Source organism: Schistocerca cancellata, chromosome 3 (assembly GCF_023864275.1).
Source record: "Schistocerca cancellata isolate TAMUIC-IGC-003103 chromosome 3, iqSchCanc2.1, whole genome shotgun sequence".
Classification (NCBI taxonomy): Eukaryota; Metazoa; Arthropoda; class Insecta; order Orthoptera; family Acrididae; genus Schistocerca; species Schistocerca cancellata.
Window position 1 is genome coordinate 712,057,032 of NC_064628.1, and position 14,943 is coordinate 712,071,974.

At 42.0% G+C, this 14,943-nt stretch overlaps 1 protein-coding gene across 1 annotated transcript in view; it reads left to right on the forward strand.

Moving 5' to 3' along the window:
* Nucleotides 1-14,943, forward strand: part of LOC126176529 (aromatic-L-amino-acid decarboxylase) — a 577,698-nt gene that overhangs the window by 294,047 nt on the left and 268,708 nt on the right. The window contains exons 4-5 of the mRNA XM_049923685.1: nt 1,855-1,906; nt 5,901-5,971. Of these exons, the coding sequence (XP_049779642.1) occupies nt 1,855-1,906; nt 5,901-5,971 (123 nt within the window). The remainder of the gene's footprint in view (nt 1-1,854; nt 1,907-5,900; nt 5,972-14,943) is intronic.

Genomic DNA, 14,943 nt, shown 5'->3' on the forward strand with positions numbered 1-14,943 from the left:
ACTGCGTGAAGAGTTTGACAGAGCACTGAAAGACCTGAGCCGAAACATGGCGCCCGGAGTAGACAACATTCCATTGGAACTACTGACGGCCTTGGGAGAGCCAGTCCTGACAAAACTCTACCATCTGGTGAGCAAGATGTATGAAACAGGCGAAATACCCTCAGACTTGAAGAAGAATATAATAATTCCAATACCAAAGAAAGCAGGTGATGACAGATGTGAAAATTACCGAACAATCAGTTTAATAAGCCACAGATGCAAAATACTAACACGAATTCTTTACAGACGAATGGAAAAACTAGTAGAAGCCGACCTCGGGGAAGATCAGTTTGGATTCCGTAGAAATACTGGAACACGTGAGGCAATACTGACCCTACGATTTATCTTAGAAGAAAGATTAAGGAAAGGCAAACCTACGTTTCTAGCATTTGTAGACTTAGAGAAAGCTTTTGACAATGTTCACTGGAATACTCTCTTTCAAATTCTAAAGGCGGCAGGGGTGAAATACAGGGAGCGAAAGGCTATTTACATATTGTACAGAAACCAGATGGCAGTTATAAGAGTCGAGGGACATGAAAGGGAAGCAGTGGTTGGGAAGGGAGTAAGACAGGGTTGTAGCCTCTCCCCGATGTTATTCAATCTGTATATTGAGCAAGCAGTAAAGGAAACAAAAGAAAATTTCGGAGTAGGTATTAAAATCCATGGAGAAGAAATAAAAACTTTGAGGTTCGCCGATGACATTGTAATTCTGTCAGAGACAGCAAAGGATTTGGAAGAGCAGTTGAATGTAATGGATGGTGTCTTGAAGGGAGGATATAAGATGAACATCAACAAAAGCAAAACGAGGATAATGGAATGTAGTCGAATCAATTCGGGTGATGCTGAGGGAATTAGATTAGGAAATGAGACACTTAAAGTATTAAAGGAGTTTTGCTATTTGGGGAGCAAAATAACTGATGATGGTCGAAGTAGAGAGGATATAAAATGTAGACTGGCAATGGCAAGGAAAGCGTTTCTGAAGAAGAGAAATTTGTTAACATCGAGTATAGATTTAAGTGTCAGGACGTCGTTTTTGAAAGTATTTGTATGGAGTGTAGCCATGTATGGAAGTGAAACATGGACGGTAAATAGTTTGGACAAGAAGAGAATAGAAGCTTTCGAAATGTGGTGCTACAGAAGAATGCTGAAGATTAGATGGGTAGATCACATAACTAATGAGGAAGTATTGAATAGGATTGGGGAGAAGAGAAGTTTGTGGCACAACTTGACCAGAAGAAGGGATCGGTTGGTAGGACATGTTCTGAGGCATCAAGGGATCACCAATTTAGTATTGGAGGGCAGCGTGGAGGGTAAAAATCGTAGGGGGAGACCAAGAGATGAATACACTAAGCAGATTCAGAAGGATGTAGGTTGCAGTAGGTACTGGGAGATGAAGAAGCTTGCACAGGATAGAGTAGCATGGAGAGCTGCATCAAACCAGTCTCAGGACTGAAGACCACAACAACAACAACATTTCAGACGGAAGGCCAGTGGCTGAGACGCTGGAATTGTATTCTAGAGTGAAGGATTCGGTTCTCCGTCGACCATCGTACCATCCTCATCTAGGTAGTTCTTGGTCTCTCTGAGTGACCAGCTGATTCCACGGTGGTTCCTTCAACGAACCTTCTACCGATTTATTTTCCCACCCTCGACCACCTAGAGCTAGGTGCCCGTCTCTAAATATCTCTATGTTTGACTTTAAAACCTAAAATCCCACACTTTAGAGAAGAATGGTTTTTAGTTTACAGTAATTTAGATTTTTTTTTTCCAATTGAGAGTGCAAGAAGTTTCATATAGGAATTATATGTGTTTCAGGCGGCGAGTCCCGCATGCACGGAGCTGGAGACTATCGTACTAGATTGGCTTGGTGAGTCTATACTGCTACATGATGATCTTGCAATTTAACCTCTGATTGCCTAAACAAAATGTGTTGCACAATTCCTTTTTTCATGTGTTTGCTACAAGGACCAAACTGTTTGATCGTTACAGCCACCTAACTGGAGAGCCTCCTTCGTACCGTTGAGTCTCGAGAGTAATTCGATTAGCTGCTTTTCATACGCTTTTGTGGCGAGTGTATATTTGTGTTCTTAGTAGGACCCGAGGAGCTATTACGTAACAGGGAAGAAGCATCCAGCACGAGTATTTATCACCAGTGCTTAGGGGTAGCTTGTGTGATTTACTTATTTAAGAAAGATGAATATTGTTGATTCTTTACGCGGGCTATATGCCTACGAAATAAGCATGAACCCTTCACTCGTATGTCAACAGTTCAAACCTCATGTTGCCTTGAGTTTAAATCTCAGTCTGGATGTTAAGGTACCCAGTACAGAGATTATTGTCTAATTTCGCAACAAGAAGCTTCATTCTTTTCAAAATAGTTTCCTTGTTCCAGTATTCAAGGTTTAATGTAATGGAGACCTACAGTAAGTCAATCAAGTAGAGAAGTCACATCAACAATCATACTCATAAAAAAATAGATATGCCTCTCAACGTTATACTCAAAAATTTATCACCGACATATGCTGATCATATAATTAGGATGGGCATGGGCAGAATGGCCAGAAGAACATGAGAGATAGCAAGCAGAGAAAGAGCAGAGGGAAGGGGATTATGAACTCAGGAAGGACTGCACTGACATAAGGATCAAGGTGGATCGAAAGTTCAAAGAAAAGGTTGCAGGAACAGAATAAAGAATCGCCTATAAGAGAGCCAGATTTCAGAAGGGCAAAAGAGATACGGGATATAAGACGTGATCAAGAGCGATAGAAGGGAAAAATCTATGAAGGGGCTACCCATGATCACACAAAGTTTTTAATGAAAGAGAAATAATTTCAATGATTTAAGAAATGTGCGAATCTTATAAGGAGAGTGTCATAAATCAACTAGAGGCGATATCGTTATGCGGACCTCTAACGTGGTATGTGCGGAACTGGTTCCCTTTGTACATGTTAGGGTACTATGACTTGTAAGTTCTCCGTTTCGACTAGCAAGCAATATTTGTAAGATGATAGAGGTTGTTCGCTTTTAGGAGACTGGTAGCGGCGCAAAGGCAGCTCCTTAGCGTAGCGTGCCAATAAAATCGTGTGCTAACTTTTCTGTAAGTTCATTGAAACCAAAACATGAGCGTGTCGTTGGTGTACAAGCCAGACTGCTTTATCTGTATGATTTCGCATTCCTTCACAGGCTGCCACTGGATGCATTACAATATGACTTGCTTCTGTTTTCCATTACCTCAGTTTGAGCTGTAAAGCCATGATCTAATGTTTGTATAGTATAACTTATCGAAACGAACGTATTTAGGTTGAAGTCCAAGCACTCATCTAATGAAACAAAGATAAAAACTTAGAGAGTTGCCTGAAGCTCTTAGTTAAAGGCATGACATAAAGTGTATCTTGAAAACAAAATGTCTAAACACATTAATTTCCAGGTAATACTGCAGAGTTTTACAATTCAGACAATTTGTGGTCCCTGAGACCCATATTACAGTTAAAACGTTGCAAACTTCATTTTAATGCTTTGGAAACATTGTACTGTTCAGAGAAACTCAGTTAAATTCATGTGTAGGTCTCACAAACACCACTAAGCACGAGAATGTACATCAGTACATTCCCGTAATTTACGGACGTATTCATAGCGTGTTACGGACGGGGTTGTTCTTTGGGAAAATTAAATGCTGGAGAGTATTTGATTTTATATCCATTACTGCATTCTTCCTCAGTAGTGGAAAACACATTGCTGCCCTTCGTAAACGCACATGAAAATCATACCTGTTACTTAATCACGCCATAAGCGTGCAATCACAAGAACCAAACTTTATATGCAGAAATTTTGCCGATGTATACCAATTTTATGTCTCTGTTCGTCCACAAACTCTGTCAGTGATTACTACAGAGCAGTTTAAATTTCGCATCTCATAAAAAAGGAAAAATCAAATCACCGTGTCTACGAGTTGCGTCCCGTACACTACATGAAGTAAATTACATGGCCGAAATTACAGCTAACTTCACAGTTTCATCCATTCAGTTAAAATTTTTCAGAAAACTTCAGTCTATTGCTTCTTTGAAAATACTCAGTATGTTTTATCAAGACAACTACACAAAGGAGAAAAAGTGCCATACAGCTAAAGATGACTTCTAAGTTTTGTTAATTCAGTTAAAAAGTTTTAAGAAGAAGAATAAGTTGCTTCTTAAAATACAGGGTGTGCCAGGAGGAATGGTCAATATTCAAGGATATGACAGAACAATAATTGTAAGCGAAAAGTCTAGTAAACGTAGGCATTTTACGAGCACTTCCTCATCTTCGATATTGTGAAACAAATCTATTCTTCTGTAAGCTCTTTGCTTTCCATAAACAGAGAGGTGGAAGTAGGGACCAAATCAGGAAAAAAATCCCCAGTAAACATGGGCTCTAAAGTGTATACCTTAAGAGCACTTCTTTGTTACTGTGAAACATCTCTGTTCTACTGAGCACGTGCTCATAGCTCTTAAGGTATGCATTTGACAGTCCGTATTTACCAGACTTTTGGTTTCGAATGATCGTTCCTTCCATTTCCATGAATATTTATGATTATGTCTGGGACACCCTGTATAGGCAAATGTATTTCAGTGCTACTGTGAATTTTTCTTCTCTAACTAACGAAATTCTGTATGTAATAATCTTTAGGTGTCTAGAATAATCACAGCATATATTGCGTGAGGCACTACATTCAATCACGACAAGCGCCTAAGCTTCATTTGTTTTACAGAGATAAACCACTTTGAAGTGGACCCGACCCAACACTGTTACACATACAGGGTGTTACAAAAAGGTACGGCCAAACTTTCAGGAAACATTCCTCACACACAAAGAAAGAAAATATGTTATGTGGACATGTGTCCGGAACGCTTACTTTCCATGGTTTGGTTTGGTTTGTTTCGGGGAAGAGACCAAACAGCGAGGTCATCGGTCTCATCGGGTTAGGGAAGGATGGGGAAGGAAGTCGGCCGTGCCCTTTCAAAGGAACCATCCCAGCATTTGCCTGGAGCGATTTAGGGAAATCACGGAAAACCTAAATCAGGATGGCCGGACGCGGGATTGAACCGTCGTCCTCCCGTATGCGAGTCCAGTGTGTTACCACTGCGCCACCTCGCTCGGTTTACTTTCCATGTTAGAGCTCATTTTATTACTTCTCTTCAAATCACATTAATCATGGAATGGAAAAACACAGCAACAGAACGTACCAGCGTGATTTCAAACACTTTGTTATAGTAAATGTTCAAAATGTCCTCCGTTAGCGAGGATACATGCATCCACCCTCCGTCGCATGGAATCCCTGATGCGCTGATGCTGCCCTGGAGAATGGCATATTGTATCACAGCCGTCCACAATACAAGCACGAAGAGTCTCTACGTTTGGTACCGGGGTTGCGTAGACAAGAGCTTTCAAATGCCCCCATAAATAAAAGTCAAGAGGGTCGAGGTCAGGAGAGCGTGGAGGCCATGGAATTGGTCCGCCTCTACCAATCCATCGGTCACCGAATCTGTTGTTGGGAAGCGTACGAACACTTCGACTGAAATGTGCAGGAGCTCCATCGTGCAAGAACCACATGTTGTGTCGTACTTGTAAAGGCACATTTTCTAGCAGCACAGGTAGAGTATCCCGTATGAAATCATGATAACGTGCTCCATTGAGCGTAGGTGGAAGAAACTAAAATGAGCTCTAACATGGAAATTAAGCGTCTCCGGACACATGTTCACATAACATCTTTCCTTTATTTGTGTGTGAGAAATGTTTCCTGAAAGTTTGGCCGTTAACTTTTTGTAACACCCTGTATAGACGACAAACGTCTGTCCTTTTTACAGATTCTATTTTCTCGTTTTCAGGGAAGGCGATAGGCTTGCCGAACGAGTTCCTCGCGTTTGCCGAAGGCAGCAAAGGAGGCGGTGTCATTCAGGTAAAGCGATCTGCAACATTTAATGCACGTTGGTTTCATCTGAACTGTCTATACAGCAAACTTTAAGTTTTAAATGAATTTAGACATTTGGTATATGCGACACATTGCTGCGTGTAATATTTCATTGTCAACTTCCTCGTGAAACTGCAGCTTCGAATCTAATCGCAAGCAGTGTGTTACAGCCATATTCTGGAAAGCCCTGAGGTTACAAACATCTGTGGTACTCTCATACTCTGTGGACGGAAGTTTTTCGTTTTTTTCCCTTCCTTCTGTTGCTCCTTGCTTCTCCGAGGTGTAACCACCACTGCTGATATTTATCGTCAACAGCTAAGACGTCTTGTAGATGCAATCCAAGAACAACGATCAGGAAGATTGTGTGAAATGAGGCTACTCCACGATAACATCAGCCCGCATCATGGTAGACTGACAAAAAATACTATACAGGAGTTGGGTTGCGAAATCATTTCGTACCCACTTTATTCACCTGATATTTCGCCGTCAGATTACCACCTTTCCTGCTCTATATCGAACAACCTTCAAGGAACTTCCTTTCCAGAAGAAAAGGGGCTCCGAACATGGCTCGACGAATCCTTCGCCTCGAAACCACGTGATTTTTACAGTCGCGGAATCTAAAAGTTACACCAGCGTTGGCAGATCCTTGTAAATACTGGAGAATATATTAGTGATGTGTAACGTCTCTGTTTGTGTAGCTGTTGTTCATGAATAATCGCTACGAACTTATACACGAATCCTATATAAACTCTACTCCATGTATTGATACTGTCCCAGAAGCGTTAATATGCATCTCTTATGTATCGGTTTAGCCATAGTAAATTACCATACTAGTTATTTTCTTAACTTTTTCGATTTTCCCTCTTCTGGGCCTATATTCCGCAGTTTTCTCCTGATCTATAAGTTGCTCGGACACATTTCAGTTATCACTAACAGTTTACATACAGACATCGTCTGTTATGCACGAAATTCGACATAACGAACCTGCACTCATTCTTCGAAGAGAGTAACTGAGTCTCACACCCAGAACTTTCAACACCTGTTTCCATGTAGCATGTTTCAGTTTAGGAAAATGCTCAGTTTTAAATCTGTTCAGTCTATATTTCAAAACGGATCGACGTATTTGGTTCTGATATTTAATTAAAAAACGTGTGTAAAAATTTACCGCATGAACTATCCAGGCACGAAACACAGCTCGCATTCACAGCTTACGTCTGTATACACCTCTCCAGTGCTTTTCAAACTTTACAGAAGTTCTCTCCCCCACACCTTTCTGAACTAGAGAAAGTACAGTGAAGTAATGAAAATCATTGAATACCTCCAAACATCGCGTCGGACCTCCTTTTGCGCGGCGTAGTGCAGTAACTCGATGTCGCATGGACTCAACAAGTCGTTGGAAGTCCCCTGCAGAGATATTGAGCCATGCTGCATCTATAGCCCTTCACAATTGAGAAAGTGTTGCCGATGCAGGATTTTGTACACGAATTGACTTCTCGATTATGTCCCATAAATGTTTGACGGGCTTCATGTCGCACGATGTGATTTTCAAGTCATTCGCTCGAATTGTCCAGAATGTTCTTCGAACCAATCGCGAACGTTTGTGGACCAGTGACATGGCGCATTGTTATCCATAAAAAAATCCATTGTTGCTTGGGAACATGTAGTCCACGAATGGCTGCAGATGGTCTCGAAGTAACCTAACGTAATCATTTCCGTTGGATCAGAGGACCCAGTCGGTTGCATTTAATCAGAGCCCACGCCATTGTTGAATTACCACCTGATTGCCCAGTGCCTTGTCGATAACTTGGGTCCACGGCCTCGTGGGGTCTACGCCACACTCGAACCCTACCATTAGCTGTCACCAACTGAAATCGGAACTGATCAGACCAGGCCACGGTTTTCCGATCGTCTAGTGTCCAACCGATATGGCCACGAAACCAGGAAAGACGCTGCATAAACAGAGGCACTCGTGTCGGTCATCTGCTGCCATAGCCCATCAACACCACATTTCGCCGCACTGTCATAATGGATACGTTTGCCGTACGTCCCACGGTGAGTTCTGCGGTTATTCCACACAATGTTGCTTGTCTGTTAGCACTGACAATTCTACGCAAACACAGCAGCTCACCTTCGTTAAATGAAGGTCGTCGGCCACTGATTTGTCCGTCTTGAAAGGTAGCACCTAAAATATGGTATTATCGGCACATTCTTGATGCTTTGGATCTCGGAATATTGAATTCCCTAACGATTTCCGAAATGGAATATCCCGTGCGTCTAGCTCCAACTACCAATTTGCGTTCAAAGTCTATTAATTTCCCGTCGTGCGGCAATAATCACGTCGGTAACTTTTCACGTGGATCACCTGAGTACAAGTGACAGCCAATACACTGACCTTTTATACGTTGTGTACTCGACACTGCCGCCACATGTATAGGTGTATGTCGCTAACCCATGACTTTTGTCATCCCAGTGTACATTGCGGAGCAATGTCTAGGGCTTTTCAAGAGCCTCTGTTCTTACCGATTGCGTTACAACACAGTTCTCGAACATAGGCTGCGAAAGCAGCCGAGATCCAGCAGAAAGTTTCAATCGCTGGAATATATCACGAAAAGAATTGCTGCTTTCGCTCCCTTAGAGCACATACGATGAAGGTGACCTATTTGATGCAGTAGCTTTCGCCGAGCGAGGTGACATTTTGGTTAACACCTTGAACTCGCGTTTTGGAGGACGATTTTTCAAATTCCAGTACGACCAAAATGGTTCAAATGGCTCTGAGCACTATGGGACTCAACTGCTGAGGTCATCAGTCCCCTAGAACTTAGAACTACTTAAACCTAACTAACCTAAGGTCATCACACACAACCATGCCCGAGGCACGATTCGAACCCGCGACCGCAGCGGTCGCGCGGTTCCGGACTGAAGCGCCTAGAACCGCTTGGCCACATCGGCCGGTCCAGTACGACCATTCAGATTTAGGTTTTCTGTGCTTTTCCTCCAAACTGCATTAGGGAAATACCACTATACTTCCTCTGGAAAGGGCCAATTCTCTTCGCTACACTTCCTCAGTACGAGCTTGTGCCCAGCCTCTACTGACCTCGTCGTTGACGGGACGTTAAACACATATCCCCCTTCCTTTCAAAGGTTTCCTTTAAGTTTACATATTTCTTAAAAGCTCTTGTTAAATGGAAAACCGAGACGACTGTTCAGCAAAAGCGTTTGACGTCATCACACCCCTGACATTTTTTTCTCGCTTCTCACGAACCACCAGTCCGTCTGAGAGATCTTCGTGCGTCATAGATCTCAGTGACTGGCAGGAATGGGCCACTTAGGCGAGCGGCTCACTTTACTTGCCACATTACGATTAGCAGGATGGAGCTATTCTTGTCCGAGTACTTACGGCTGTGCTTTTCCAGTGTTGCATCATTATTTGCCGCCGTAATCAGTTACAATCAAACAATGGTACGGCTGTCGCACGAGGTACTTTCCGTGGCAGCGATGGGAAATTGCACCTCAAAGTGCGTCAGTTTGCTCGTATTATTGCTGCTCTTAGACATCTTGCGTTAACAATTACACATTTACATCGCTATGAACAACCTGTCGAAGCCTTCAATGCAGACAAAAAGATTCATACCATTTTACACAACTCGTTTATTATTCTTCTAAAAGAAAGCTGTTGATTGTCATTTGTTAAGAATTTTCCGGCACCTATCAAAGTAAAAGTACAGGAATGATTTTTTGACATAGAATAAGATACGGGATTTGAAACAAACCTGTGGAGTAAAATTATGTTATGTGCCACAGATAAAGGGGATTTCGTAAAGCTCTAATTGTCAACCTTAAAAAATGTGATTTTCTGCGTTGATTTGTCGTTCTTTCCCAGTGTATCTTGACCTTCAGAATGCCTTGATTGTAAAAGTCTGCAGATTTTGTCTTAAAATACTCTTTCACTTCATTAATGTCGTCATCTGTGTTGTCACATTGGCGGTCACCCAACGGACTCTTCATTTCTGGGAACGAAAAACGGCGTTTGGTGCGAGATCTGGAGAATACGGCGTGTAATGTAAGATCCAAAAGCTACTGTCTCTCGTTTTGTTAACTGCAACTTGAGATGATTGAGACGGTGCATTGTGAGCCAGAAGACGAACACCTCTAGAGAGCATACTGCGGCGTTTTTTAATCAGAGCTTCCTGTAACTTGTCCAGAATATTGCTGTGTTATCAGCCTGTTACAATTTTACCCCTCAGAACACAACCTGTGAGAATGACTCTGTGACAGTCCCAGAAAACTGAAAGCATGTCCTTACACTCGGCTCGTCTGTCATGGTCATGTGACCAGTCTGAAAATTCCTTTCCCACCTCACAATGGTGTCTTGGGCAATCATATCCGTAAACAATAAAAAAAAAGTTTTCAACCACTTGTATTTCGTTTTGGTTTCTTCTCTAGGAAACGCACCAGAAGTAATATTAGTTGTCTGCATATTGGGTCGCGAATGGCGATAATCGTAGAGCATCCAGAGGGTGTTTTATACAGTTCGCCTACGTGGATGAGCAGTCACAGTAGATGACTGCCATACTGAGGACCCGGGTTCGATTTCGGTACTGCCAAGAATGTTTCCCTGGTGGGAAGACTGTTACAGGGTGCACTCGGACTCGTGATGGCAACTGAGGAGCTACTAGACCGAGCAATAGCGGCTCTAACGTCCGGGAAGTATGCAAAACGGCCGGGAGAGCGGTGTGCTGACCACATGACCCTCCACACTACATCCGCACTTCATCGCAAGGTAGAAGATGCCACGGCGGCCGGTATACATTACTTGTCTGGCCTGGATGAGGAACTCGTTATATGTTATAAGTTTCCTCTTCATGCGTTGCCTTTACGGGTCTCCCTGGATGAGTCAGTCAAAGAGGATCTCTTTGCTAGGGTCCTGAATGCCTGTTTTACTGTGCAGCAGACAACAGGAATATTTGAGACAGTGTAGCAAAATTTTATGTTCTGTTGCAAAGCATGCATTAAAAATGTCAACCCTCTAAGTTTAAGTTGGTAAAGCAAAGTGTACGTTGTTTTTATCAGGTAAAAAGTATAGATCGATTTATAACGATTTGTTCCTTATGTCAAACTGCTCTCTGTGGTAGTACTCACGGTGCCCTCCATCACTCCGTAATTATCGAAAGACTAATGCTCCAAATTGCGATGGGTTGCTTCTAGCGATCCGGAAACTGTCAAGTTTCTGATGGTGGGGCTCTGCCGATTCTTCCACGCAGGAAGATAATAACCCAGTTTTCGGATGCGGTGTAGCAGTTGCGTCAGGTCCCCGTGCGAATGGCTGCTGGTTGCGAAACACGATGAGAAATGTGGCCATCCTGGTGGCATAACACGTATCGCTTCCCGAGCAGCACGTGTCACCTGACACAAATTTTTGGCGCAATACATGTGTCTGGAAACGGAAGGCAGCGGTCGCTGCAAGCCGGAAGGAAACAGTGTGGCACAAACACGACAGAAACCGAAATCAACAGATAAGAACGTCACGTGTCTCGATAATTAATTACATATGCTTTGTAGAAATCTGGGGTACTAGGGAACGATCAAAATTGTTTCATAAAATCAAACAACAGTAGAATTCAGATGTGAAAAAGCTATCAGGAAGTGGTATAAAGTAGTATAATATTCAAGGTCGCAAGGAGATGGTGTTTGTTTTTGATGTGTTGTATAATAGACATCACTGTCTTTCTCCGTCGATTTGTTTGCTGTGTTACTTTGGAGTTCCACGCATATGACCAAGAGACGATTTGCCCGAAACAGCCGAATTTGTTGCTTCTTTGCTTTGGATCCGAGCGTCATATCCCTTTTGATTTTTCTTGCAGTTTTCGATAACTCTGGAAATGTAGCCGAGATTTCGTATACAGTCTTAAGGTACACCTCAAGACTGTGTAATAATTTTATTTAATTGACGCTTGAGGATGAATAATTTGACCATACAGTGTATTTAATGTGATAACTAGAGGACGTGCACTCCTCTTATACCACATACAGTCTCGTCTCAGGACTTAAGATTAAACGATTTCGTCCAACTGTTTTGAACTGTGGAGCATAGCAGAGTTATTGTCTATGCTGTGACATTTATTGTAAAAAGATTATATTGTACTAATCAGTCTAGTTTTCAAGCAAGTGTTCAAATATGAACTAGAATTAAAAGAAACTATTTGTACGCCCTGCTGTGTTCATCCAAATTGTGTACAAAGCTATTTGGATTATTATATCAGCCTTTCCCAAGGCAGAGTTAATTCATGCAATTTATTGTAATGGTGGGTAAAGAAACATAGAACAGGTAAATGTTTTTATTGGTGAATAGTGATACTGACTGATATGCGAGAATAATGGCGTGCGTTCTGCAATGCCCGCTATGGTCTGGTTGTATTAGCCCCTGGCTGACGACACCTGTTCGACTCTCGCCTTCTGAAATTCTATAACAGTCTACATTCACTTCAGCTATATTGGAATTTTCAGTAAAATACCATGCACTTGTCTGTTGACGCAGTGCAGTTCAGCTCATCTCTATGTGTGCTCAGGAAACGTGCTCTCAGTGTGAAATGTTAATTCTTCTTGACGACCTTACCTCCTAAACTGCATGAGATTCCAGATTTTGTAAGACAATGTAAGAAGTTTACGGAAGCTATCACAATTAAAATTATAAAGTTGAAGAACACAACGAGGCAAAAGAGGGAAAAAAAGAAGAGTAAGGGAGGACAAAAGTGAGTTTTTGTTTTCTAATGGCAAATGATCCAGGTGATAGGTTTGTTGATGGAACACAGATATATCCCAAAATAGAGACGAGGTGAACAGCCAAACTTTGACATATTGTAACTTTACGCAATTGCAACTGCTGAAAATTACGCAACAAAGACAATTAAAATTATTAAGAATGTAGCAACCAGTCGCGGAAACATAATTTATTTAGCTTGTTGTAAATCGATTTCGACTGGTATCAGTCATCATCGGTGCATTTTTCTAACCGATACATGCCATAAGTAGAAGTACTGTCCGTGATAGAAATCTGCCAGAATTGAATGCCATCTCTACTTACGGCATGGTTCAAATGGCTCTGAGCACTATGGGACTTAACATCTGTGGTCATCAGTTCCCTAGAACTTAGAACTACTTAAACCTAACTAACCTAAGGACATCACATACATCCATGCCCGAGGCAGGATTCGAACCTCGACCGGAGCTGTCACGCGGTTCCAGACTGAAGCGCCTAGAACCGCACGGCCGGCAAAACTGTGTTTCCGTGATTGGTTGCTACATTCTTTATAATTTTATATTCCACGGTCGTTGCACAGAAATGGAACCTTATTGAGCCCAACATTCACAAAGACAATTGTTTAAGTAACCAATCACATTATTTCACTCTTGTGGTGTGACTCAAAGTTCTCATCAGCTAAACATAATAAAGAGACGATAAATCCAAATACTGTACTCACTGAATGGCCCTAATCACTTGATTTGTCGTTACATTCATTCAATTCTGGAAAATGTGTGAGATTTGAGTTATTGTGGATCGTTTACTGAAATGAAAGGGAGAAGGTTAAATACACAGCTGGCACACAATCAACATAAGTATCAAGGCGGGCGCCAAGTTAAGCATCCACAGTCAATTCACTTACTTATTTTCATCATATCTCGTATTCCATGGATCACATCAAAACAATGAGGCGCGGTATCAAAAGGAAAGCATAGATTTGGTGATCAAATTGTGGCAGCGGATAATTGTTGCGTCACTAGCTTGCGTGAGTTTCTGTCACCAATGCTTTGATGAGAAAGTACACAATCCGGATGAAACTGTCAGCAACTTTCCAGGAAGTTTCTTCCTGTAATCTTTGCCTGAAGGTGACTCTTATGGCATGGGCTTTCTCGGCGAATTCCATTAATGAAATCTTCTCGGATTATCAGCTGAGTCGTGGTGTCGTGTCGTAGCAACATTTCAGCGATTTTATTACTCTCCGTTTTCGGGCAAAGTGTGGGGTTCATGTTCGGTTCAGTTCATTTCGCCGCTGGACCGAAGATTCCTCTGCTGATGACCCAAAGGGTGGGTCAATCGCGTGCCTCCGAAAGAGATATGTTTCACAGTAGCGAAGATGAACAAGCGGTCACAGATCTTAAGACGTATACCTCAGACCACACAATCTGTGTGTATATTTTAGAACCCCTGTATACTGTACTTTCTGTTTTGCTTGGTCCATGCTAGCACCTCTGAAAGTAGCCTATCCTGCATTATTGTAGAAGCAACAGTACGGGTACATACTGAATATTCCACTGTCAGAAGTATAAGTACGATTCCCGCTTGTAAATTTCGACTCGGTCGTTTTCGGATCTGAAGTTGATAGAGACATCTTTGGGCACTCTAATTGGTACTTACATCTGCGAGAAATTCAGGTATCAGAGCCGTAAGATGCACATGATCATTCAATTTGATATTCCAACAAATTGTTCCACCATACTTTTTATGTGAGTTGACCGATTCTAATCACGAATCGTTAATATTGTACCCGTAGGATACTACGTTTTTCTTGTTCTGTGAAGTGAATTACTTTGGATTTATGTACATGTAAAGCAAACAAGATCTGACTGGACATTTGTGAGCTTCTTTCAGATAGTACTTCGTTATAGACCACTGCATAACTTCTCAAAAGTCTGAGATTACTATTAATATTGTTTGCCAAGTCATTAATTAATACGCTATCTGAGTATAAGAAATCCGGACACCGCTACGTAAAACGAAACTAATCACGAAATATCACGAGAGGCAGATCCGCATATATAGAAGGATGCGGGGACTACTGTATCGTCAATAGAGAAGCAGTAAGAGTAGGACAGGAGAGCTTAGTGATTTCGGATGAGGAGTAGTCATTGTATGTTACCTCTGTAACGAAACCACCAGGGACGTTTCACGCCTTCCAAAGCTG